The sequence below is a fragment of the Acanthisitta chloris genome, unplaced genomic scaffold (genome assembly GCF_000695815.1).
Source record: "Acanthisitta chloris isolate BGI_N310 unplaced genomic scaffold, ASM69581v1 scaffold24878, whole genome shotgun sequence".
NCBI classification, from domain to species: domain Eukaryota; kingdom Metazoa; phylum Chordata; class Aves; order Passeriformes; family Acanthisittidae; genus Acanthisitta; species Acanthisitta chloris.
In genome coordinates, this window is record NW_008687956.1 from 15,026 (window position 1) to 40,251 (window position 25,226).

General features: G+C 39.5%; 1 protein-coding gene across 1 annotated transcript in view; it reads left to right on the forward strand.

Annotated features, from left to right (window-relative positions):
* Positions 1-310: 310 nt before the first annotated feature.
* Positions 311-25,226, forward strand: part of NECAB1 (N-terminal EF-hand calcium binding protein 1) — a gene marked incomplete at its 5' end in the record, with an annotated part of 46,020 nt that continues 21,104 nt past the window's right edge. The window contains 3 exons of the mRNA XM_009080849.1: positions 311-419; positions 14,022-14,047; positions 16,416-16,513. Coding sequence (XP_009079097.1) covers positions 311-419; positions 14,022-14,047; positions 16,416-16,513 — 233 coding nt within the window. The remainder of the gene's footprint in view (positions 420-14,021; positions 14,048-16,415; positions 16,514-25,226) is intronic.

Here is a 25,226-nt window from a genome sequence, read left to right on the forward strand (position 1 = left end):
AACCACAGTGAATGGAATCAGGGCAAAGAAAGGACTGTATTGATGTGTTTGTCAGTAGAAACTTACCAAAACCAAACTATCTTTCTTGAAATATAAAAGGAGGAAGAGTAACAGTTACCAGGCGAACTGAGAACTGATACAAGCTGATACATTTAGCATCATGTTCTTTATGTGTCTTTGTCAAATATGTAAAGTTTATACATTTAAGATGAAGACCTAGAGTTTTTTAATACTTTACACTCTACTGCATGAAGTAAACAAGCAAAACCATGAATGAAGCAAAGGCACTTCTGTCTCTCTGTTGTTTCAGATGATGGAAAACTGTCCTTTGATGAATTCCAAGCTTACTTTGCTGATGGAGTTCTGAGTGGAGAAGAACTGAGTGAACTTTTTCACACCATTGATACACACAATACTGAGTAAGTGCCCCCTTCTTACAATTCCAGTGCCACTCTGTACCTGAGAATGGTAAAAAGACTTCAGGCTGATTTTAGAAAACAAGTATAAGAAGAAAGCTGCTTGGGGGAAGATAGGCTGTGTCATATGGCTCTACACCATAAAAGTGAAGTATTTCTAAACATTGTTGAAATACCTGCATGTTCCAATAAATGTAATGTGAGTACTGAGAACACAGGGTAGAAACTGAGTGCCTTCTGTATTCCCCACCCAGGGAAGGAAAAGAAGCTGTGGCCTCCTTCAGGGTTAAATATTAACTCCTCAATTCTTGATGCCAGTTCACTGATTCATTACATGAGATGAATACTTGGTGTAGATGTTGAGCAGGAAATAAAATAAATGAAGCAATCATATATAGTAGAGAGCAGAAAAAGCCATCCTGTCTGGTGGCATGGTACTTGTGTTCATGCTGTCACTTGGTCTTTGGGATATCCCCATTACAGTAGGGTTTAACAAGGCCACAGGGAAATAAGCTGACAGGAACTTCATGAAATTCAACAAGGGGAAGTGCAAAGTCCTGCTCCTGGGGAGGAACAACTCCATGATTTTGTGGGAAATAGAATGAAATTAAATGTAATTTCACAGTAGAATTCACAAGATTTTAGAGTTTTTGCCAAAAAAATTTTCTGAAGTAAGCAGAAGGAATGCTAGTCAATCTGTTGGACTTCTGGGGAATTAAAACTACTGGAAGTTTTATTATAAAGTGATCAAGGGATGGGGTGAAGGAGACAGGGAGGTGGTGGAATCACCATCCCTGGAGGTATCTGGGGGACTTGGCAGTGCTGGGTTAACAGGTGGACTCGATGCTCTTAGAGGTCTTTTCTAACCTAAACAATTCTATGATTTCATGGTTCTATGCAATAAAATCTGGTGGAGACCACCCAGCTGGAAAGAAGCTTGACAGAAAAGGAGATTGGGTGTAGACCAAGTTGAACATGAGCTAACAATGTGCCCTTGTGGCCAAGAAGGCCAATGGTATGAATGATCCAGAGTCAAAAACTCCTTTTAGAACCATACACATTTGTACAGCTTTGGACTTCCTCATATCTACCACATATCTACATAAGTGGTTTTGTTTTACCATAACTCCATTTATCTGGATTTGCCAGGAAGTATCCTGATAAGGTGAGATATTCTCGATGAATAAATTAGATTTCTCAGAAAAAAAGATAGATGTTGTACATCTATTTTTTTCTTTTGTCTTATTTGTAAAGGTTTTTTAAATTTGTAGAATATTTTATTTGTATTTATTCTTATTATTACATCATTTTCTCTTTAACAGAGAATATATGGACCTGAAAAATACATAGAAAAGTGAGAATAACATGATTTTTCTCCTGGTAGATAGGCATACCTGAAGAATAGGTAGAACTGTCAAATGCTGCAGTTATTAGCTAAGAAGAGGTAATGAAGCTGTCAGAGCAGCCATCTGAGAGATCATTCTCACTGTACAGGAAAAGCCTGACAAAAAGCTGGGCACAAAAGTCACAGAATATGTGCTGTGAAGGGTCATATTTTTATGCATTTCATGCAATCAAACAGGTGGTAGACAACCTACTCAACTACTTTTTCCCACTAGAAGAAAGAGTTCTTTCTATTGATGGGTTAACATTTGTCACAGAGTAGAACCTGGATATAGATAAGAAAACATACTGGAAGCTTAGATTTAAAAGAGCAACAAAAAGCTTTTTGAGTATGTTTTTTTCATAAAGTCTTTAACTGATAAAAGGCTTTGGCTGACTTTGCAGCTGAAATACTTACATGGCTTGATCTTTCTCTTTACAGAGGCAAATACATTTTAAAGGCTTTCCCTTAGCTCCTTTGAAAGCTTTTGAGAATCCTGTCAGCAGGCAGGCAGCAAGATGTCACATGGCAAATATCAGATGGATATAGCAACAAGATACAGCTTGGGCAGTATAATATAAATTCCTTGTTTGTATAGCTTTCCAGCAAAAATCACATGAAGCAGATAAAATAAGGAGGCAAAAACTTTACTCACTGGCATTTCCCAAAAGGGCAGGTTATGTAAAGTGTCTCAAATTAATGAGCTGGCTAAGAAAAGTAGCAAAATGTTCATTGAACCTTGGGAAGTGTTATAATGTAAACATTAGGAGAATCATATACATATCAAACAATCCCCAAACCATCACTTGCAAATTATCCAAAGGAATGGAACGAAAATCATGTTTTGTGCCTGTTAAGTCACAACAGGTTTATGGATGGTTTTTAGTAGGAGAGGGTGAGGAATTCTACTCAATTTTTAGCTAGTAGGAGAAGATTTGCTCCGATTATTTTGTCTTTCTTACTCAATTAAAACATAGACTTTGTCAAACTCTGGGCAGTCATTTATCTTCTCTTTTCTTTACTTCACTATTTATGAAATGCAGACTGTAGTTCCCTATCCCAGAAATATTTTGTAAGCATTGAGATTATGTAGTGATTTACACTACACATAAGTCATAGAATCATACAAGATGGCTAGGGAAGCATGCCACGACCCCTTAGTGCATTTTTTGGAGTATCTCATGATTTCATACCCAGCTTGTCACAAGAGCAGACATAAAGTTGTTTCCACCTGTATTAAATCTTTTAGTTCTGCCAGCATTCAAAACCTCACTGTCAGTGTGCATGAGTTTTTGTACTTCAAAGCCTGAAGATAAAAAAGGAGATGTGGCCATGGGATGATAGCCATGGGCCACAAGATGAAGAAATCTGAATTCTCTTCTCAGCTCTGCTGCAGCAATCTTTCAATAAAGTATTCAAAGCATAAACGATTTAGACTGGCTTAACCCTTTTAAGGGAATTAAATTAACCAGGTATCACCCCCCCCGATACAGAGGTCCTAATGTCCATCGTATTGAAGAGAGATTTAGAAGATTTTTAACTTTTAAAAAGACCAGGCCAAGCTAATGTAACATGTTTGTTACAAAGCAGACAGGCTGTGGAAGACTGCTAAAATGAGTAATTACCATTTCCAATGTCTTAGAAGGCAAATAACAGAGGGTTTAACTTCCCAGTAGGTCAGGTTGTGTCTACCTAACTGACTGTGATCTCTGCTCCTGGCTATTTCGTGCAGTCAGGTGTTTTCTTTTTACAATGCTTTAGAGAGTCAGGAGGTGCTGTGGTAACCATAATCACCAGGAAAAACAGAAGAGTAACCACCACATAAATTTTCCAAGAGATAGGTTGAATAGGAATTTATTATGCCAGGATGAATTTATATTTACAATTTGTCTAGACTCTAAAATACACATTACTCATTCAGGGCAGACCATTATTTTTACTAAAAATTTGCATTAGCTAAGGATAGCTCAGTACATCACTTGGACATATTTTTGCAATTTATGAATGTACATACATGTATACTGACTATTTTTTCTTTCTGTTTCAAAAAATCTGCATTGCCTTTCTATAGCATTTTAAATATTAAATAAACACGACTTTATACACAGCCAGAAACAAATTTATAAGCCAACCAAATTGGGTGAAATAGTGTGCCCATGCAAAAAGGAGGTTCTTTTTCCCATATTTTAGTACAACTATGACGTTTTACTTTTCTTGAAGATGTTTCAATAAAAGAACTATATTTGTAAGAACTGGGAGTCAAAAAGATAAATATTAAAGAATGAAATTTGTGGCAGGGTCTTCCATCCACTGATCCATAAGCCAATATAATAATTAGTTTATAGATGAATTACTAAATACACAGATTTTCACAGAAATTACTCCCATGGGCAGACTAGCTCATACCTGTTGACAAGGACTTAATGTGAGTTTTTTTTAAAAGCCTCCTATGACCACAAAGAACAGGACACTGGACCAACGAATGGGCCACTGTGGTGACCCAGTGAACACCAGTCTCCTGTTTGTTAATGAAGACAGGGAGATAATACCAAGGATTAATTAATACATTACATTTATTTTAACATTCTTCAGTGAAACAAGAAACTTCTGGTTATTCCGATACACTGGGCTTCAAAAGCTACATCAAGAGACAGTAGAATGCTTTGATTAGGCCTTACAAGAAGCATTCCTGGCATGTAATTAGTGCAAGGTGACTGCTTTGGAGGGGTAGCAGTTAATTATTCTTCTGTAAATGCAGTTTCCAGTAGTCATTACTTCAGATTGAAGCTGAAATCCAGTTAGGCATTTGACTTCCACTGAAAGTTACTTCTATATGTGCTTTCCAGGATCGCACAAAACCTTTGGGCAACCTTTATTCAATCACACACCATTAAATGGGCTAAAGAACTGTTACAGAGGATCCCCACTCTGATGCCCTCACTCTGTCAGTGTAAGGAAAGGCTTTGTGTTGACGCAGCAGTGACTAGGTCTGGGCTGCTATAGCCAGGTCTCCAGGTTCTTCTTCCTTTGCATGCACTTAGCACTTGCATCTACTGCAAAGCAGTGTGTAGTTAAATGGGCAAGAAATCAAGAGCAGTGATTATTAAAGACTTAAGCTTCAACCTGGAGTTGTACAGTGATCCTCCTCCCCTTATTCATAATGGTTTAAGTGTTTTGCGGATAGCCCAGAAATAAGCACACTATACACATCTGGGCAACATCTTAAGTTCTGTTGAAGGTATCAGGAGATCAAGGTAGATCTTTGGCACGTGTTGAGTAGGAGCCAAGTCCCCACAATATAATAGTGCATGGCTGTGAGCAGGGAAGGGGCAAGAGGAAGACCTTATCTTTGTGTCCTGATCTGACACATATTTGACATGACATCCATGTTATAAATCTGTAATGTCACAGTTTGGAGCTGGTCAGTGATTGTCCTAAGACTTCAAAAAACCTCAATGCACTTTACTTGAAAGTCAAGTTAACCATTTTGGAGTTTTGTGATAGTGAAAGAAACCTAGTGTGGTTCCTCACCCCTCTCTCCTCCCACAGCTCAGCTCCAAGCTACACAGTCCTCAGTGAGGCTCTGCAGGGCTGACGGGAGCAATGGGAAGGACGTCAGAGGCAAATGCAAGTGCTGCAAAGGCACAAGACTCTCCTGAGGCTGATGAGGAGAATGACAACACACAGCTCATGGAGGACGTGGTCTGCAGCTTGTAGCTGAAGTAATTTTGGAGCTGAAGACCCCTATGCTCTGCTGTCTCAGAGCATTCTAGTTATTAACTGTATGCAAACTGGCTTGCATGTAAGACAGTGTTGAAGCACAGATAGGCTTCAAAAGAGGTAGTTTTGCAGAAATTAAGCTGTTTTGTTTACATGTGTTATTGCCTGAATAATTGAACTGAACACAGAGAAAAGTATCAGCAGCACAGGTCTTTTTGTACCTGGAGAAGTATGCAGTACAAGTTTGAAATTAGTGGCTTAAGGGGTGAAGGCTTTTACAGCTCATTTCATTGGTAAATCTGCCCCTGCTTTATTTTAATGTTAAGTCTGATGACCTCATGTTTTAGCAGAGCAAGAATACTTGACATGGGTTTTAGTTTTGTGAATAGATTTTAGCAGTCACTGCAAATGTAAACATCCCTTTTACTCTTGTCCTTCACCCTTCCCTCCCCCCATTAATAAGTTTTATGGAAATTGTTTTCACGTAATGGAATCTTCAGGGAAAAGGTGTCAGAAGATAATGAGAATATTTGGCAGAGTTACAAACTAAGAGATATACAGAAGATCTCAAGGGGATTCAGTCTGCAGCAGTGCTGGAGAGATAGTGTGATAAATGCTTCACTGATTACTGACTCACAGGAGTCAGTGGGGAATCAGACTTGTTTTTCTCACTTTACTCATTGGTAAAATGAAATCCTCAGCCAGAACACCAGTTACAAGGTAGGAGGAATGCTAGAACTATTGAGGACCTGGGGAACAGGCAACCTCCCAAAGGTAGGGAGGTCCCATTAAACCCTTGTGTGTGTGGAACAAGTTAGGCTATGCACAAGTCAGAGATGAATTTGGTGAGGATCTGAGAGCCTCAGCCACCTGCAGCACAGAACTCGTGCTGGGCATTTGGGAGAGTCTGTCATCCTGCAAGTACTGCACATCTAGGGATGGGACTTGGCACTATGGCGACACATCTACACTTGCATGTGGGTGTGTCAGCAGGGTGTCTAGAGCTCCCTCATGGTCAGTGAAGTCACTGACACCTAAGATGTAATACTGCTACATAGGCTTCAGCTCTGTTGCCCAGTCATTAGGCATTTAAAATCCTCACACCTGAAAATCAGCCCAGATTGGAAAAATGACACAGGAGAAGCAGCTGGGACATGGGTGGTGGGAGAAATGCTAGAGCATTTGAAGCAACACCAGATACCTGTGTTATTTCCAATTACTACTCAGTCTCCCACTAGCTGGTTTGTTAAAACCCCCAACACCATTGAATACACTGGGGCTCCTTTGACTGGCAGGGGAGGTTGGACATCCACCACACATATGGCCATCTACATTTAGGACTCAGCCCCAAAGTGAATCCACCTTCCTTCCACCTGCCCAGGTCTTCATTAGCAGAACCCTAGCTCCTCCCCTGGGTCAACGGAGAAGTGCTGAGATCATCTGCCCTACTAGCAAACTCCAAAAGGATGCCAATTGGATGTCTGAGAGCAAGAGGCTGGTTAATATTATCCTGGAATCATGAGAAACCATCTGACAGCAACAGCTTTCAGCCAAGTGCTGTGCATTGAAACTAAAATGAAATGCATGTTATATGGACCAGAATGCTTCCTTCAAGGTTCAGGTTGTAGAGATAATAATGACAAATCCTCAGTAGTTTAAGAGTAGTCTAAGGATACTAATTATCTCTGCCTTGGATGGTTTTCTTTTGTTTTAGTTGGAAGGTATATTTTAGTCTCATGCTATAGCTGATCTTTCACAGTTCAATACAAGTACACAGAAAAAAATAAATTACTTCTAAGTACAACAAGGAAAATAAAGGATTTATTAAAAACTGTGAGATACAGACAGACTTTAATTAGGTGAACTGCAGATGAGTGAAAAGTAGTTTTTTCTAAAAATGAATTACTGAATGCAAAAAATTGCAAGAGGAAAATAATACCTTGGGTTTTGACCATTTTAAGAAACTGGTTCTTTTAGATTAAAATAGAATTTCAGGCACATGGTGTAGCATTCAAATCAGAAAGGTGTGTTTGCTAATATTTATGAGTTGTAATTGCAGCTATTGGTTTTAATGTTCAGATTTTTCAAGACATGAGCTACAGAACTCAGAAATGAAGCTCAAAGACAAAGGCAAGATAGAGGTCAACGTGAGCTGATTATACATTTTAGTATTTCACAACTGATCAAAACAAGTTCACTGAGAATTACTTACACAGCCCTGATGCTAACGGATCCTCTGGTTAGACAGACAAGCTGCAAATAGAGTTTTGCTTGGAAATTTTCCATATGGATGGTTATTTTTAATGGGAAATTCAGCATTCTGCTGGAAAAAAAAAAAAAAAGAGACAATCACTCTCACTGAGAAAAAATGGTAATGACTATTTTCAGTTGTATTTAATGAAATGGAGCTGACCTAAAGTGTTTCATTTCAGTTCTTCAGAAGATAACACTGGCTTCCTAGCAGTGAGGTCATTGCTTACTGGGAGGTGTAGTTTGAAGGCCCAGTCCCTTCCATAATCTGAGTTTTCCAGAGAACCACAGCAGTTTTGGTATCTCTGTCAAGATGTGCATTTCCAAGAAGTGTAAAAAATCAAAGTAAACATATTCTTTTGTCTAACAATAAATAATTCAGTCTCAGGGTTTTTTTCAAAATTATTTTTGGACAAAGCCAGAAATTGAAACTTTATCATCTCCTTTGGGGTGAAAACTGAAATTTGCTCTCTGTGACAAAAGAGCCACCGTGATGTTGCATCCCATCTCCTCATTTAGGTTTGTGTGATGATGTATACTCTGCTAAAAATCGTAGTTCTGAAGCTCTTGTACAATGCTCTACAGATTTTAGCATACACCACAAGTTTTAGTAGCATTATTAAGCCTCTTTTAGCAACACAGAGGCTGATAATAGCTGGGATGATTAAGGTGACTTGTCAGCTATGTAGTCACTGCATCCCTGTGAATCACTGCTGAATGCAAAGGATTAGAGGGCTGTTTTTTCAGATAAGTTCTTAGTCAGGAAAAAAACCCTTTATTCTATCCTGTAGAATAGGGCAGAACAGAAGGTGATGATTCTGAAGTTATCACTTGGCCTGGAGCTAAGCATAAGCAAACTAGACAATTATTTAATGCAGCAAAATGTGAGACATTAAAAGAACCATGACCTCGCTGCCTGTGTCAGAGCCCAGAAAGCTAAGCTGGCTGCTGCCTGTGAGAGCCCAGAGGGTACACAGTCCAGCTGGACCTGGGGTTGAAGAGCAGCAGTGTCCTTGGGGCAGAGGGAAGTTTGCATCCCCAGGGATGGACTCTGGAGCTCTGTCCCACTTCTGCCCTTTCTTCCTCCTCTCCCTTTTCTGTGACAAGAGGCCAACTCCTGGGCTTATCACCACTGCATCCTACTGGAGGCAGCTTTGCTTCCACTGATAAGAAACATTGAACAAACCTGAACAAAAAGGTATTTGCTATTGCAAAGGAGCTGTGAGGCAGAAAATCCTTAAATCGAAGTGCACACATAGGACTGCTTTGCAAAACACCCTCTGTAATGTTGGAGCACTTATCTCATTTTGCTGAGTTAAAGTGGGATGGTACACAGGCTTCTTGCTGCAAAGAGCTTACAGCTTTTTGGCTGAGATTGTCCATGGATGACTATTCAGTTACCTTTGCAGAGTTTAAGTAACACTTAATTCCTTTCAGTCACAAATTACATACTTCTACTTAACAATAGGCAATACTAGCTTCAAACTTTGCTCCCTAAAATCAAATTTAGCAAACAGTTATGCAAATGGAACCCAAAAAAGAATTGGTTCAAGCTTCTGAAGTAAATCCTTCCCATGTCTGAGAATGAAGAGAGATCTGAAGAAGAAAGTGTTATTCTTCTCCAGCTGTAATAGTCATGGCAATGAATTTCCTAAATTAAGTTAGTTCACAGAATCACAGTATAATCAGAGTTAGAAGGGACTCTTGAGGATCATTTAGTCCAACTCCTGGCCTGAGAGCATTGTCCAAATGCCTCTTGAGCTCTGTCAGGCTTGGTGCTGTGACAATGTCCTCCTCCAGTGCCCAACCACCCTCTGGGGAAGAACCTTTTTCTAATATCCAGCCTAAATGTCCCCAGTGCAACTTCAGACCAATCCCTCGGGTCCCATCACTGGTTGCCATGGTCAGTACCTACCCCTCCACTTCTTTTTGTGAGGAAGTTGTATACAGCTATGAGGTCTCCCCTCAGTCTCCTTGTTAGTGTAGAAAACACATAATCACTGAATGATTATATGGGTGCTTTTATTGAAGAGCTCTGGGAGTCGGGGTACAGACCCAAATCTGACTCCGACCTGAATCTAACATGGATACATTTTATACTCTTTTCTTCACTTAATCATAGGTTAATCATTACATTACTATTATTCTATTGATTTCACCCAAGGATGGGTCCAAGTCGCTTTTGATTATTGTTATAATCCTCCCTAGGCATAACTTCAAGTTCTCTTTGATCATTGTTATAATCCCCCCAAGCATAGTTTCAAGGTCTTATAATAATAATCTATTAATCAGGCAAATAATGATCTATTAATCAGGCAGATATATGCAGGTGGGTATACAAGTACATACAAGTTTGCATCGCTCTACTAAATATAATATTCATCTCTGTCACCTATTAATCAGGCAGATACATGCAGGTGGATAATATTTATCTTTGTCACTAAGTTTACTTCTAACTACCATGATTCGCTCTACTAAGTATAATATCCACCTTTGTCACTGAGGTCTACCTTGACTACCACAATTCCAAACATTTTACCCCATGCTATTATCCTCTTCTTCAGGCTGAACAGATCAAGTGACCACAGCTGCTCCTTGTAAGCCTTCCCTGCGAGGCCCTTCACCATCTTTGTTGCCCTCCTTTGGACTCTCTCCAATAACATATTATTTTTCTTGTATTGTGGTGCCCAAAACTGCACATAATATTCAAGGCAAGGCCGGACCAGTTTAGAGAAGAGTGGGACAATCATCTCCCTTGACCAGCTGGCAGTGCCATGCCTGATGCACTTCAAGATACAGTTGGCCCTCCTGATGGCCAGAGCACATTGAAGTCTCCCATAAGGACAAGGGGCATTGATTTGGAGGTGTAACCCAGTTCCTCAAAGAATAATTCATGAGTCTCATCATTTTGGTTGTGTGGTCTATAGTAGACTCCCACAATGATATCTGTGTTATTTGTTTGTCCCTTGAGCCTTTCCCAGAGTCTTTCAACCATGCCATTGCCAACTGCAAGCTCCATGCATTCCAACCCCTCAGCTATGTACAATGCCCACCCCCCACCTCACCTTCCCTACCTATCCCTCCTGTATAGCCTGTAACCATCCAGCATACCACTCAATAAAGTTCATAAAGCCTTTCATATAGTATTGGATTCTTGAATAAAATAACTGCTTTAGGTGCCAGAGTCCATACTTTGTATATCATTCCTGTACTGAAGAGATATTATTGCCTCCTCCTGTGGTCTAGGGAAAATATGCAGACCTTCTGCTTGTACCTCTGCCTAGAGGTGCCTTTCACAGCAGAGAACGATATGTGTCAGGTCAGTGGATGGGGTTGTGGATCAGTGGATCCACAGCAGTGGACAAGTGCAATAGCTTTAGCCTTCCCTCCTCCCTGGCTGCCCCCAGTTCACTGCTAATTGTGGTGGGCAGAACAAGATCACAGCTGCTGTTCTACATTTTGGACCACTTCCAGAGGTGCCATGAATAAGCACTTTTGCCACAGTTCATTCAAGTGAATTTGCTTATTTTTCTGTCACTGAGCAATAGGCACAATCAGCTTTGCAGTGATCAGTGTAATAGTCCTTTAAAAATACCTCATGTTTTAAGGGAGAGAGTATTTTAGACACAGACATGTAAAAGGACTGCATCTAGTAGTCAGAAAGCAAAATGACGTATGAATGCATTTGGCTGCACCCTATGCTTCAGTTGCTTATTGTGAGCAGAGGGCTGGTGTCTGGCTGTGAGTCATCCAGCAAATATTGCAAATAACATGTTGAGCATTGTCAGATTATAGGTCTAAGCAGAAGCATCCTTGCTATATGTACCCCCTGAACTGATGAACAGGTGCCCACTGTAAACCTGACTACTGAGTTACAGAAACAGCCCTCTGGTGTGCTCCTCACTCCTGTACTATTAAATACATGCCAAACTTCTTCAGTTGTTTCTGTAGCATCTTGCAGGGAGCTCAGAATTGTTTGTATGCAGCAAAAGAATTCCTAGGTTTGTTCACAACTGTGTTTGAGGCAGCATGTTATTATTTCTGAGAGAATGAAATAATCAGTGACACAAAATTATAGCTTCCCTGCCTAGAATAGCATCCCCTTCAAACAGGATGCCAAGAACAATGAAGTCTCAAGAGTATTTATAACAGAGAAGGAAATAGTGAGTATGTTAGACTGATATCCATGTTCTTATGTCTTTTCCTCTGTTCTGTCACAGGCTTCTTGAAAGCTGCTGCACAAATTGCTTTCGTCACTATTCAGGTGCCCAGTTCGAACTGAAAATATATTCAGCACCTAAATACTTTTCCATTTCACTGGTAGTCCATTTGCAGCTGTGTCACTTCTGTCAATAGGACTAACAGCATGCTGAAAGCAGGGATGCTGAAAGCTTCCAAGCCACTCCCTCAATCACTATCATGGTGCTGAGGATATAGCTGAAGAACAAAGACCAGAATGGATTTAAATATGAAATTTGAAAAGAGAGCATGGTTAACATTGTGAAAGGCTGTTTTAAACACAGTTATTAAGCTGTACATTAAGAAATGCATTAGGGCAGATGATATGAAGGGGCAGAAAATGCAAGGACAATGAACAAAGAGTAGGCATCATAACAGCAAAGCTGTGTCATTTAACATCATCATATTCTGTCAAGGCTCTTTGACTCAGGCAATTTTCCGGCTTTCAGGGTTTCAGTTTGCATTCAAAGGGTGAACGTCTGGACTGTTCCAAAAATGACTGCTGAACTGCAGAAGTGGTTCATCAGACACATTTGATCACTGATGTCGTGATGATCTGTGGTCAACAACCTAGAGGAGTTGAAGACACTTTTCCCCATCACACAGTTTGTTGACCTAAAAGTTAAGTTTCTCAGCTTCAGCACCAGTTCTTACAGATTATGAAGTTCTTTATACCTGCCACCAAGGTCATTGGAAAAATCAGGTGCAAGTCTCATTTGCAGCCATCTAACTTGGCTTGTTCAATTGCAGATTTCTTAACTAAGTCAACTTAGTTAATAAAAGTTGTGGGGAAATCTTATTTACGTTATCAATTAAAAGTGTTCAGAAGTTTTTATAGCCCTGAGTATGCAAGTTTGTGATAACCCAGGATCCTGCAATTTCTGTCTGTTTTCTCTCCCTTGTGAAATAAAAGCCAGATGTATGGAAGTTAGCAGTGGTGAAAGTGATTTTAAGATAGTACTGTGTCATCATTTTATTAAAAAGGCCAATTAAAAAATCCCATTAAAAAGATAAGTGAAAAAATCCTAAGTGCAATCAGCCATTCAATATTCACCCCTCAGCAAGATTCAAAGAGGACATTCATGCTTTGAAGTTTCTTTAATAATCAGTTTCTTTTGCTCCTTGGATAGAAGTCAATATGCTAACTTTCAGTATTGAGTTGCAGGTCAAAAGCTTTTTTCTTTTTACTAGTAAGGCCTCAGAAAGAAAATACTGTGTATGAGAGAAAATGTCACTTAAGAGTTGATCAAGATGAAATCTGTTTCAAGTGAACAGGTTTGAATTGTATAGAATACTTGCTTGCATTTATGTATTTATATACCGTTGACATGGGAATATGGCAATACAGCTATACTTTTCACATGACTTAGTTCTGCTGAAAATAGAAGGGGTGAAATGGTTTTGTGTGGCCAGATTATGTGTGCTGATGGTTTATGTGTGGTTTTATCCTCCTCCTGTCCTGTCCTTCGCATGGAACACTATTGCACAGGGAGGATTGAAAACGGGAGAAAGTTGGTGGGTTTTCCCTTACTTAGCATGGAGGGCCAAGCTCTCTGAGGCCCATTGCCCAGCAGGACAGCCACAGAAGAGGAGTACAAGCAGAAAGGTGGAGGAAAAGAAACACATTTTTGGTGGGTAGATAGATTTCTGCCAGAACTTGGACCAAATGTATAAGGCTTGAGGAGCAGTGTCTCTACACCGTGATGGACAAAAGCTGTGCAAGGAACTTCAAAATGGGTTGTTGGCAAGTAAGGAAGGTGCCACTGGGAATATGATCAGGAAGGGAGGCTGCAACTGCCACCAGTTTCAGAAGGACTCCAGCTGCAGCCTCCTGCTTCAGACAAGCCTCCCTAAGGCAGAAGAGCAAGGCCAGCAAGGGCCAGGCACTCACATCTCTCCTAGGCAGGGAGGCTTCATATTCCAGTCAGGCTAATCTTTTAGTCTTACTATTTACCAATCCAACCAAAAAACATTACTGAGATCACTAACCTTCTGTACTCTTATCTTTCCAGCAATCTTGACACAGAAGAGCTCTGCGGTAAGTTCCTTTTTGGGCAAGAATATAATCTGTGCCTGCGGCAGCCCTGTGCAAATGAACATGCCATGTGATTATTTTTTTCTGTTTAATCTTTGTAGTTTAAACAGAATATAATTTTCACTCAGAGAACTCTTGGGAAAATGCAGATGGCTTGCAATCTTTACAGACTCTGTCATTCACTGTGTGCAGAAATTACTTTGAAAATATTTTTTCTAATCAGTATTTCACATTCTTTGAGATTCAAGATCTGTTCTAAGGATAGATAAATAGATAGATAGATAGATGATAGATAGATAGATAGATAGATAGATAGATAGATAGATAGATGACTTTTATTTTATTTCCCTTTCATGTGAAGTACTTTTTCTAGTTAGTTTCTCACTTTAGTATGCATGAGTGCTTTAGGAATTTTGAAAAACATTGTCATATTAGTACCCTACTGGAGGAAAATTCATTACTTTCCCCCTACTTGAGCCAGTGAGAACAGCAGTTTGACAATTTCTATCCTTCATCACAAAGAAACCCTCCTGCAAGACCTAGAATTTGGGCCAGCTACCCATTTCTTTACCCCATTCTGGGCTGTCAGTAATTTCTTCAACACCATGTTTGCCCTCCAGCTGATCTTACAGGAGTGCTGCTTGCGGCAGAAAACAATTCAAAAATATTGTTGCAAGTCCTCCTACAAAATGTCCAAAAAAACCCCATTTATACTTGTTAAAATCAGACTGTTTCTGAGGGAAAGATGGTTTTCCAATGGTCAGCAATGTTGAAGACCTTTAAATGCTGAAAATACTGTTGAGTACCAGCTCATTTACTCACCCACAGGGTCACTCTACCCATGGCCAAGAACCCACTAAGAGGCGCCTCAGCCTATGATGGCAACAGACTCATGTAATGTGAATTGGGCTGTGACAGCTCCTGCTGGCTGAGCATCTGGCCAAAATTGTCTAAAACTGTCCAAGGAAGACAGGTAGTTCATTCCCCAAGGGATTTACTGCTGTTGATGTTGCACTGGAGGCTTTACAGGCTTGCTGGACTGAGAGGGGTGTCAGCCCAGCTCTGACTCTGTTTACTGTCTGTTTTGATTAAATATGGGCTGCTTTAGCTGCCTTTCAAATCCTTCCATTGCCACTAGGGTGTTTGTCCTCCATGAATCTGGTACTGAGTTTACTCAACACAAGTTCAAGCTTGTGATTATACAGCTCTTTTTTTGTTATCTCAGTTCTCTGAAATGTAGCTAAAAATCATCCAGGGTACTAATTCACAATGCATTTTCTTTCTAAGTCATTTCACTCCACCTCTCAGCAATATCAGGTTATGTTGCAGTGTTCCTGGAAACTTGGGCTTTCATGATTCCCCTGAGAAGCTCATGCTGACCCCTTAAAAGCCTCAAAATATTGCTATTTGTTATTTCTAAAAGCTCCTATCTAATCTTGTTCTTCCTGTCTGCCATTTAGATGTTGCTTTTGTGTTCTTCCAGGTGATCTGATGTCTAAATGCCTTGCTAACACTGTCTATAGCTTTAATATAGCTTTATTTCTTTCTTTTTCACACTTTTTTCCTTCTTCTATTGTGTAACTCAACTCTGATTGAGCTATACCCCCTGATTTTACACCAGCACTTTCTGTTAAATTGTCCTTTGCTTTAAGCAGCTACACAAGGACATCTTGCAATTTCTTATTTCCACAATTTTCATTTAGAAGTATTTTGCATGCATCTGTTGAAAATATAATCACAGTACCTGGGACTAGAAGCTTATCTGGCCAACTCATGGTCTGCTCGTTTCTCAGAGAGAAACTGGTTCCTGCCAACCCCAACTCACAATGGCTCCCACTTGATCTTATCTCCTCTAAGGGCTTCACCAGAATTATTCATTTTTATAACAATATAATCAAATTTAGTACATTCATATGAAATCTTAATTTCCTGCTAGTAACTGTAAAGTAGAGTCAATATAATCAAATTTAGTACATGCATATGAAATCTTCATTTCCTGCTAGTAACTGTAAAGTAGAGTATTAGACTGAAAATCCAGTTTACAAAGAAAAATGTAGATATTTTGAAAATAGGTTTGTTTCAGCTGTCAAATTTAAATTTTAAATTTTATGTCAATTTAGCAACTTATTTATTGAAAGAAAATGTTTTGAAATACTGATTTTGGTATTTTAAGTACTCCAGAAATGATTGTGAGGAGAAATAATACAAAAGTTAAAACAAAATTATCCTTTTTCGTTGTAACTCCTGTTCATTTTATACTTCAATAGTTAATACAACCATCACTGAATTCAGACTTGTTAAAACTGATATATAATGAAATATTAGTTTTTCAGGTCCTTAGTAGGTGATGTGAGGTTTTTTATTCTTTTAGATTATTTTTCCAAGCACTTAGGAGAATATGAGAATGTTCTATCTGTCTTGGAAGACTTAAACATAACCATACTGAAGGCAATGGACAAAACAAAGAAAGTAAGTAAAAATTGTGAAATTTTCTTTACATTGTATATTTTATTTGAACAGTATTGTCAGTGTTTTTCTTACCTAAATAAAGTTACTAATTTGTAGTTGAATTCTTCTAAATATACATATTCGTAGCAAAAGTCCAGTATGAAAAAAACTTTTCAAAATGGGTGTATATCTCTGTAAAGCTCTGTCTGCAAATATTACAGTTTGGAAATAACCAAATTTGTCTTTGTGAATGGTCTGAAGAAAGTTCTTTGCATTGTTGTACCAAGAGAGTGTTCTATGTCCCATGCTAAATGTGGGTAAATATCAACACCAACATTTGGAAATAGACCAAATTTGAAAAAATAACATGGTGAGTGGAGTGAAACCTCCTGGCCAAGAACAGGATTTCATTTTTATTTCAGACAGTGCTCCCAGAGCCTGCCAAGAGGAGATGTTAGGGCTGTTGCCCACCAGCACAGCAAGGGGACCTTTCCCTGGAGGGAGGAGATGTTTCTCACAGGGAGAAACTTGGTTTCTTCATCTGTATGTCTGACTGGGGATGTAGCCATGCTGCAGGGCTGCAGATTCACTTGGCACTCAATTCATTGTCGTCATACCTGCTCCTGTGTCCAGACCTGCTCCTTCATGCCACATCCCAGCTATATGCCTGACCAAAAGTGCTCCTCTTCCTGGGCTGAACAGTTAAATATTCTGTGCAAGGTGAAGCAGCTTCAAAAGGTGAGGGAAATCATGAACCAGGGAAGGAAGTGAACCTAGACCCTCCAAACTCAACCACAGACCTGCACCATAAGACTTCCCTGGAAGGTTAGCTGCCAAGAACAGAAATTTCAGCCAAAATTATTCAATGAGATCCTGTGGGGACAAAACCCCTGGTTTTTTCAGTCAATCAGTGGGGAGAAAGCTCTGCTTCTTTAGTGAAGCTGTTATCTTTGCTATTCTAGTGTTTGCAAGAGTAAAGTACTCATACATTTTACATGACCTGCCATAAGAAAAAACCTTAAAGTGTAGCTTATTTATTTAGAGCTTGAGCCATTAAGCTCAGTGTATCTCCATTCGTGCTGTACTTCTTCCACTCCTAATGAAGTGAATGTGCTCTGACTCACTGCCTTGTTGAGCTGGACACTAAAAAGCAACAAATCAGTTCATTTCAGCTATGCATAACAAATAAAAAAGCCATGTGTATCAAGTACTGCTGCTAAAGGGCAGGGCATGTCATCTCATAACTACTGGAAGTAAATAAAACACAGCATTTAAGAAATACTTCAGAAGTTAATTGCAAGGAGAAGTCCCAGCAAACTAGTCAGAAATGAATAAGAAAACCTGGAATATTAATACAGTGTTTCATTTGTCTGCTAGAAGAACTCATCTAAAGAAAAAAACAAATCACAATTTCTTTGAATTTTATTTTCTTAACTGAAGATCCAAGATTAATGGGTTTTCTGTATTTCAGGAATACTTCAGCTGATTCTTCATTAGAGATGGCAGAACTAGAGGAAGGCTCACACTGGAAAAGCACTTTTAGTATCACTTAGTAGAAACAGTGTGTGAACACAGCTGAACAAAAAACAAGTGTCCTCAGATAATATAAAATAGAGCTTTATGCCAAGGATATGCCCAGCAACTACAGCTTTGTATGGAAATTAAATTTTCCATTTGAAATTTGGATTATTCACAAGAGGAACTCAGTTCTCAGGAAAGAGAAAGGTTATGTGACCTGACTCCCTGATAAATCATCAGAGTGCAAATATTAAAATTTCCATCTTAAATAGTTCAAGCTGTTATTGAAGTTTATGGTCTAAAATCTGGAATACATCCATCCAAAATCAGAGCTGCAGGTGCAGTAAAAGCTAGTTAGCATATGAGATAGCATGGATAAATGATGTTCATCACCAGTGACACACAAAATAGGACGTAGCTCCTAGCTCGAGTTGACTCCTCAGCCCAGACAAGCAGGTGCTCAGAAATGGTTGGTCTGGCTTTGAATGGCATCAGCATCCACAGCAAGGCTTGGGTTTCCTCTCCTCCTGCAATATAAACCTTTGTCACTGTTCTGCCACTGCAGCCAATGAGTTCCTTGAATAGTCACTGAATAGTAGGAGCATTTATTGCTGTCTTCTAGGCAACATTGCTATCTTTCCTACCTAGTAGGAAAATTTGTATGTAGAGAAAAAAAATGGAATTGAATTTTAGAGCTACCAGGACGTGGTGTATCTACAGTGGCTGAGTCATTTTCAAATGACCAAAACTAAATTTACAAATTTGTGCTTTTAAAAAACTAAAGTACAAACTGCTGAGATTGAATCTGAACTCCACTCTGCAAAGCTGATTACAGACACAATCCTCAGGGTGGCATGAGCTTTCTATCCCCTCTGACTTTTTCTGGATTGGAGAAAGCTCAGCACCTCTAATTATCGGTATCTGCTAAACTGTCCCAGAGGGTGTGCCAGTTCAGGTAGGCAGCTCATTCAGTCTGAAATATTTGGGCAGGGAAAGGAGACACTTGGTATTTCATTGTGCTGGTTTCAGCCGGGATGGAGTTAATTTCTTTTTTTTTCCTCTCAGTAGCTAGTACAGTGCGGTGTTTGGATTCAAAGTGAGAATAGCAAAGTGTTGATAGCACGCTGATGTTTTGATTTCTGCTAAGTTGTGTTTATCCTAAATCAAGGACATTTTCTTTCTTGTGTCTCATGTTCTGCCAGTGAGAAGGTACACAAGGAAACATAGCCGGGACAGGTGATCTGAACTGGCCAAAGGGATATTCCACCCCATGGCACATCATGCCCAGTATATAAGCAGGAAGGGGCCGATCTGGGGGGAAGGGATGGGGTTGTACTGGTCCATGGGTGGTGAGCAATTGGGTTGTGCATCACTGATTTTGTTTTGCTGGGATTTTTTTCCTTTCGCTTTCTTTTTATTATCCATTAGCATTTTAGCTCATTCTGCTCTTTATTATTAAACTGTTCTTATCTCAACCTCCATATTTTATTTTGTTTTCTCCTCCCCATTCCTCTGGGTTGGGGGGAAAAAGGGGGGAGAAGAGAGTGTGAGCAGCTGCGTGGTTCTTGGCTGCTGGCTGGGGTTAAACCACGACATTCATTCATTTTATTTAACCAGTTAGAGTCAGGTAAACAATCACCACTCAGTGCTTCCAATAGAAAACCCCTGCTTTTCTACCAATTCAAGTTGCTTGTACTTAGTAAATACTTTGCACAAGAGGACACTGCGGAATTGGAGCCCTAGAAAAATTCATCAGCTTCTGTTTCCAAGGAAACCCTGGAGATGGAAGAAGTCAGTCTTCAATGAAAAGCATGGATTGGCTTGTGTGAAAAATGTAAAAGCTAATCTAACCATGGGGTGCAGTCCTTCAGGAACAGGCTACTCCAGCATGGATCCCCCGCTGGGTCACAAGTCCTGCCAACAAACCTGCTCCAAGTGGGCTCCTCACTCCATGGGTCCACAGGTCCTGCCAGGAGCCTGCTCCAGCATGGGCTTCTCACAGGGCCACTACCTCCTTCGGGCACCCACCTGCTCTGGCATGGGGCTTCTCCATGGGCTGCAGGTTGATATCTGCTTCCGAACCTGAAGCACCTCCTCCACCTGCTGCACTGCCCGTGGTGTCTGCAGAGCTCTTTTTCTCACATATTCTCACTCCTCTCTTTTCTGGCTGCAGTTTGCTCCTTTGCAGTAACTTCTTCCCCCTTCTTAAATCTGTTATGCCAGAGCTGCTACCACCATCACTGATGGGCTGAGCCTTGGCCAGTGGTCCATCTTGGGGCTGGCATTGGCTCTATCAAACATGGGGGAAGCTTCTAGCAGCTCCTCACAGAAGCCATGTGTGTAGCTCCCCTCCACTACCAAAACCTTGGCACACAAACTAACTATAACATACCACAAAGAGCAACTGGAACTTGGCTTGGCTATGGACTCCTGGATTTAAATCAAGATCAACCAAATTGTCTCCATCACTCCAAATTACTTCCATGACAGATATTTTTCCTCGGGAGGTAAGCAGATATCCAGCTCCTGCAAGGCAATGGCAACATGATTTCTGTGTACTTTATTGCCCTCTGTAGTTTGCAAGAGCTGTCAGTACAGCTTTCTTGAACCAAGGTTTTCTGCAGTCTTCCAGTCCTGTGCTATCTGAACGTGAAAACATCGAGTCATCTGTGAGAGAAAACGTTCCAGTGTGAAACCAGATTGCCTTTCACCGTACTGAGGCCTGATCCCTCCAGCCTAACCGAACTAAATAGCACCTGGGAAAACAGGAAGTCCTCAGGGATGTAGGAACCATTCATGCTCCATTGCTTGATGGGAGGTGCTAAGAGGTATATCAAGGAACGTTTTTCAGCATGGGAAAGACTGAGTTACATTTGCAAGCAACACTTTTAACACATACACCATCTTACCAGAAGATAGTAGGGGAGCTACAGTCCTTCTGTTTTGGTACTGGTCTCCTTGTGTTTTATCCTTACACAAGGAAAGGAAACATGTCTGAGGATTTTTAGAGGGATTTGTAGCATTTGATATTTAATCATTTCTCTCTTTAGGATGGAGAGTCTGCATGAGTTGCTTGGTGAGGACAGATTAATCATTGGTGTCAGTTATTTTTCTTGCACCTGCCAGGTTGATATTTTCTGGATCAAAGTACAATCTGGATAGTTCTGTTTATTGCATTCCTTCTTCATCTTATGTACAGGAAGCATTAAAAATTAAACAATCAGCAAAACTGTACAAATGCATTGCAAGGTTTGTTTCTTTACACCTTTTTTAATGACATCTTTTATAAAAAGACCACAGAAGCATATTTATTTATAATATTTTTAATTTTTTATTACCCACATGAGCATAACATTTCAGCAAGCTGCATTTTTATTACATTCTGTAGGTTGCAGTCACACATAAATACAATTAAGAGAAACTGTGCAACCCACAGTACAGAAAATAAAATCTGTCACTGAGTAATGATGTAGATAGGTAAAAATAGACCATTTTTTATGGTGCTTGATGTCTTGGTCCTATTGACTTGTGAATATTGAAAATTAGAAACTTACAGACTAAATAACATGTTTTCCTTAAGTTATCACACCAGAAAATTGTTGCTGTTTGTCAGCTGTTCAGTAAGAACAAGTTTTGCTCTATCATTTTGATTTCTGGTATTGCTATATTTATTGCTTCTGTAAATACAGAGGTACAGGTCTTCTCTTGGAGACAAAAGCACTGCAGACTTCCATGGAAAGGACTGGCAGACAACATAGGAAATAAGGGATGTGACACTACAAATTTTCTTATTTTTTGGACTCTGTAAAGTCTCATATTCTTTGCTTTGGAGGGGCTTTCTTTCCTTCTTTGCGACTCATTTATGAAAGTGAACAAACAATCTGTCTGTGATAGCAGAGGACGAGACTTTGTGAACTAGAAAACACCATTTAAGTAGCAGAATCAAGACTGCTTTATACCCAGCATTTACATAGGCAAAACATAAACATACTAAGTTTAGGATTGAAATGAAAGACAATTCTTCTTCAGTGGAGCAATCAAGTTCTTGAATAGTCTTCCAAGCCTTCGGGGGCAAAAAAAACTCCCAACTGCCTTTTACATGTTGCTTGAAGAAACATAGAAAGGGGAGTGTGTGGTGTACAACAGCAAGATGCTGGATTCAGTGGCCAACAGAACATGTCTGATTGTCTGCTTCAATGAAATCATTTGTTTTTCTGCTTTACTCAAAAAAAACCCCAAAGCTAAGCAAAGTCAGTGCAGCTTTGTTATTATTTGGAAGTTTCTTGAGTAGTCTTAAAATAGGAGCCAGTAAAGTAAAAAAGAAGATTATAGGAGCTGAGAGAGTAATACAGGGACTTGCAATTTAGTTACTGATGGTGCATTTACAGTAATTATGTAAATCACTGTACTCTGGAGGGTTGATATCCATTATAAAGCAGAATACCTAGGGGTTTTTTTAATTGCATATTTGAGTAATAGTAGCAGTAGCATTTAGGTAAATTGTATTGCAAAACAAATAAACTGGAAAACAGCTAGATAAGCATGTGTCGACAATAGCATTCCACAGCTAACATTCTGTTTGAGCAAAAATGAAGTTTCAAATTGCTTTTTTGTTTTCACAAAAACTGTGTTAAATTAGCTGGCACCCATTTTTGCATGCAATTGGAATTTCTTAACATTTTTCACAGAATCTGGTCTTGTTCTCTTTGAAATTGCACTTTTTACATATGCACTTTTCACAGAATCAATGTAATTAATAGCTGATGCATAAGAATAACATAAGGCAGGTACTGCTCAGTTTATCCTGAGGATTGATTTTCATGTATTGGCTTTGAATCTGGTTCATTTGTTCTTTTCGGTTTATCACTAATATTTTTTCAGGTCAGTGTCAGTCTAAAATCATAGAATCATACAATCATTCAGGTTTAGAATCAGTAAGGTTGGAAAAGTTCCTAAAGTTCATCAAGCCAAACCATTAACCTGACACTGCTGTATCTCGCCCTGCTACAAGGCAGAGAGGACCCTATGAATAGACAGCTATTTTTATCTAGGAACATTATGAAATTCTATTTTGGAATTTTATTTCATAGGATTTTCTATATAAATAATTTACTGTTATGATTGTGACTATTAGTGTATGCCAAGTCAAACTAGGATAAATTAAAAAAGCTGCAAGTGATTCATTCTGAGCAGTTGTGCACGGATATTCCAGAAATTCATGCTTTCCTCTTCTCCCAGCTCCTTATCACAGTAATGAAAACTCTTGGGAACTTCTTTGATCTTTTTGTGGAAGTCTTATACCTACTGGGTCAGAAAGAGACAATGCTCAAATTTTTGCTGGTAGCAAAGAAGATGTGTTAAATAGTCAGAACTTAAAAATAAAACCCCCCTCTCCCATGTATTAATTAATTTAATATTTATACCTCTAAACATAAAAGTGTATAAAAATTGCTTCACAGAAGAAAAATAAACATTTAACCGAGCCATTCTCCTGTTGATACTTATCAAAGCCACCAACAGCTTTGATGTTTTCTGCATCCTTACAATCTTCTCCCTGGAGCAATGGCATTACACATACCCCTGCTACCTGCTAACACCAAACACAGATAAAACAGTTTCTTGTCTCTAAACTATATGATGCACCTCATAGAACTTAAGTAGGAGTTACTTTTTATCCATGCATGAATTTTGTAAGTACTATTATTGCCATTACAGTCTCTTACTCCTTCAATAATCCCAGTAAAGGAGAGAAATAGACTATGCTGTTCTGATGGGATTATCCCTGGAGAGTAATGGGCTGTGCTGTTCTGATGGATGCTACCACAAATGTGTGTGAATATTCTCTCAATCAGCCATGGCTGCCTATTTTATTTCATTGCTGTCATGTCAGAGTGCAAGTGGTTAGTAGAGATTGTCACTGTTTCAATTCTCTAAGTAGAATTCAAACATGTAATTTATGCCAAATATAATACTTGGATAAACTTGCAAAGCTTGTGCCATACTAGCAGCTGAATCCAATAGCTAGGCATGTTTTGCCGTTGATCACATACCATGAGGATGCTGTAATGATTGCAATGTGTAAAGTCAACACATTGAGCATCTCTGGATATGGCTTCTGGTGAAATTATGATTTTGTTCTGACTCTGTTCTGGTTTCTTCCTGCAGTCTGAAGAATCAGGGATTGAAAAGAAAAAAGGTTTGAATTCTTTCTCATTTTTAGTACAGTTATTTTGAGTAATTTTACATCCTCAATTTAAAGTTGTAACCCAGGGTATTATCCCACCCAATGTAGGAAGTAAACACACAGGGCAGGAGACATTCCAAGGGAAACTTGTATAGATTATTCCTTACTGAGTTTTACTCAATGATAACTATTTTTCAGTTGACTTGAGGGTATTTTCTGTAAATATAAATACTTTTTATAAAATTATTTTGACATTATATATAAAATAGGAAGCAGAAAATTGAAAAGTAATGTGAGTAAGAAATTACTATTAGAAGTAGTTTTACAAATAAAATAAAGTACAATCAATACATTATAAGGAGTTAGATAACATAAACTGCTATATAGGAAGTAGCAGCCAGGGTGACCAGGTTTCTTCAGCTTGGAGAAGAGGCTGAGGGAAGATATAATTCTACTATCTTAAGAGTTATAGAGAAGACAGAGCAACATTGCCTTTTTCAGGGGTGCATAGCAAAAGCACAAGAGGCAACAGCAACATCTTGCAGCAGTGAAAATGCTGACTAGGCATACAGAAAATAGTTTGTGCAGAGAGGGTGCAACCGTGGACCAGAGAGATGGTGTCATGTGCATCCTTGGAGATGTTCCAAACTCAGCCGGACACATTCCCAAGCAGCTTGAACTATCTTTGAAGCTGGCCCTGCTCTGAACAGGGGGTTGGACATCCTTTCCCACCAGGTTTCTGGATTCATAAAATCATAGAATATTCTCAGATGGAAGGGACATCAGTGATCACAAGGATCACTGATGTCCGACTCCTGGCCCTGCACAGGACATCCCTGAGAATCACACCATGTGCCTGAGAGCATTGTCAAAGACTTTCTTGAACTCTGTCAGGCTTGGTGCTGAGACCACTTCCCTGAGGAACTTGTTCCAGTGTCCAACCACCCTCTGGGTGAAACACCTTTTCCTTATAACTAGCCTAAACCTCCTCTGGCAGAGCTTAACGCCACTCCCTTCAGTCCTCACACGAGC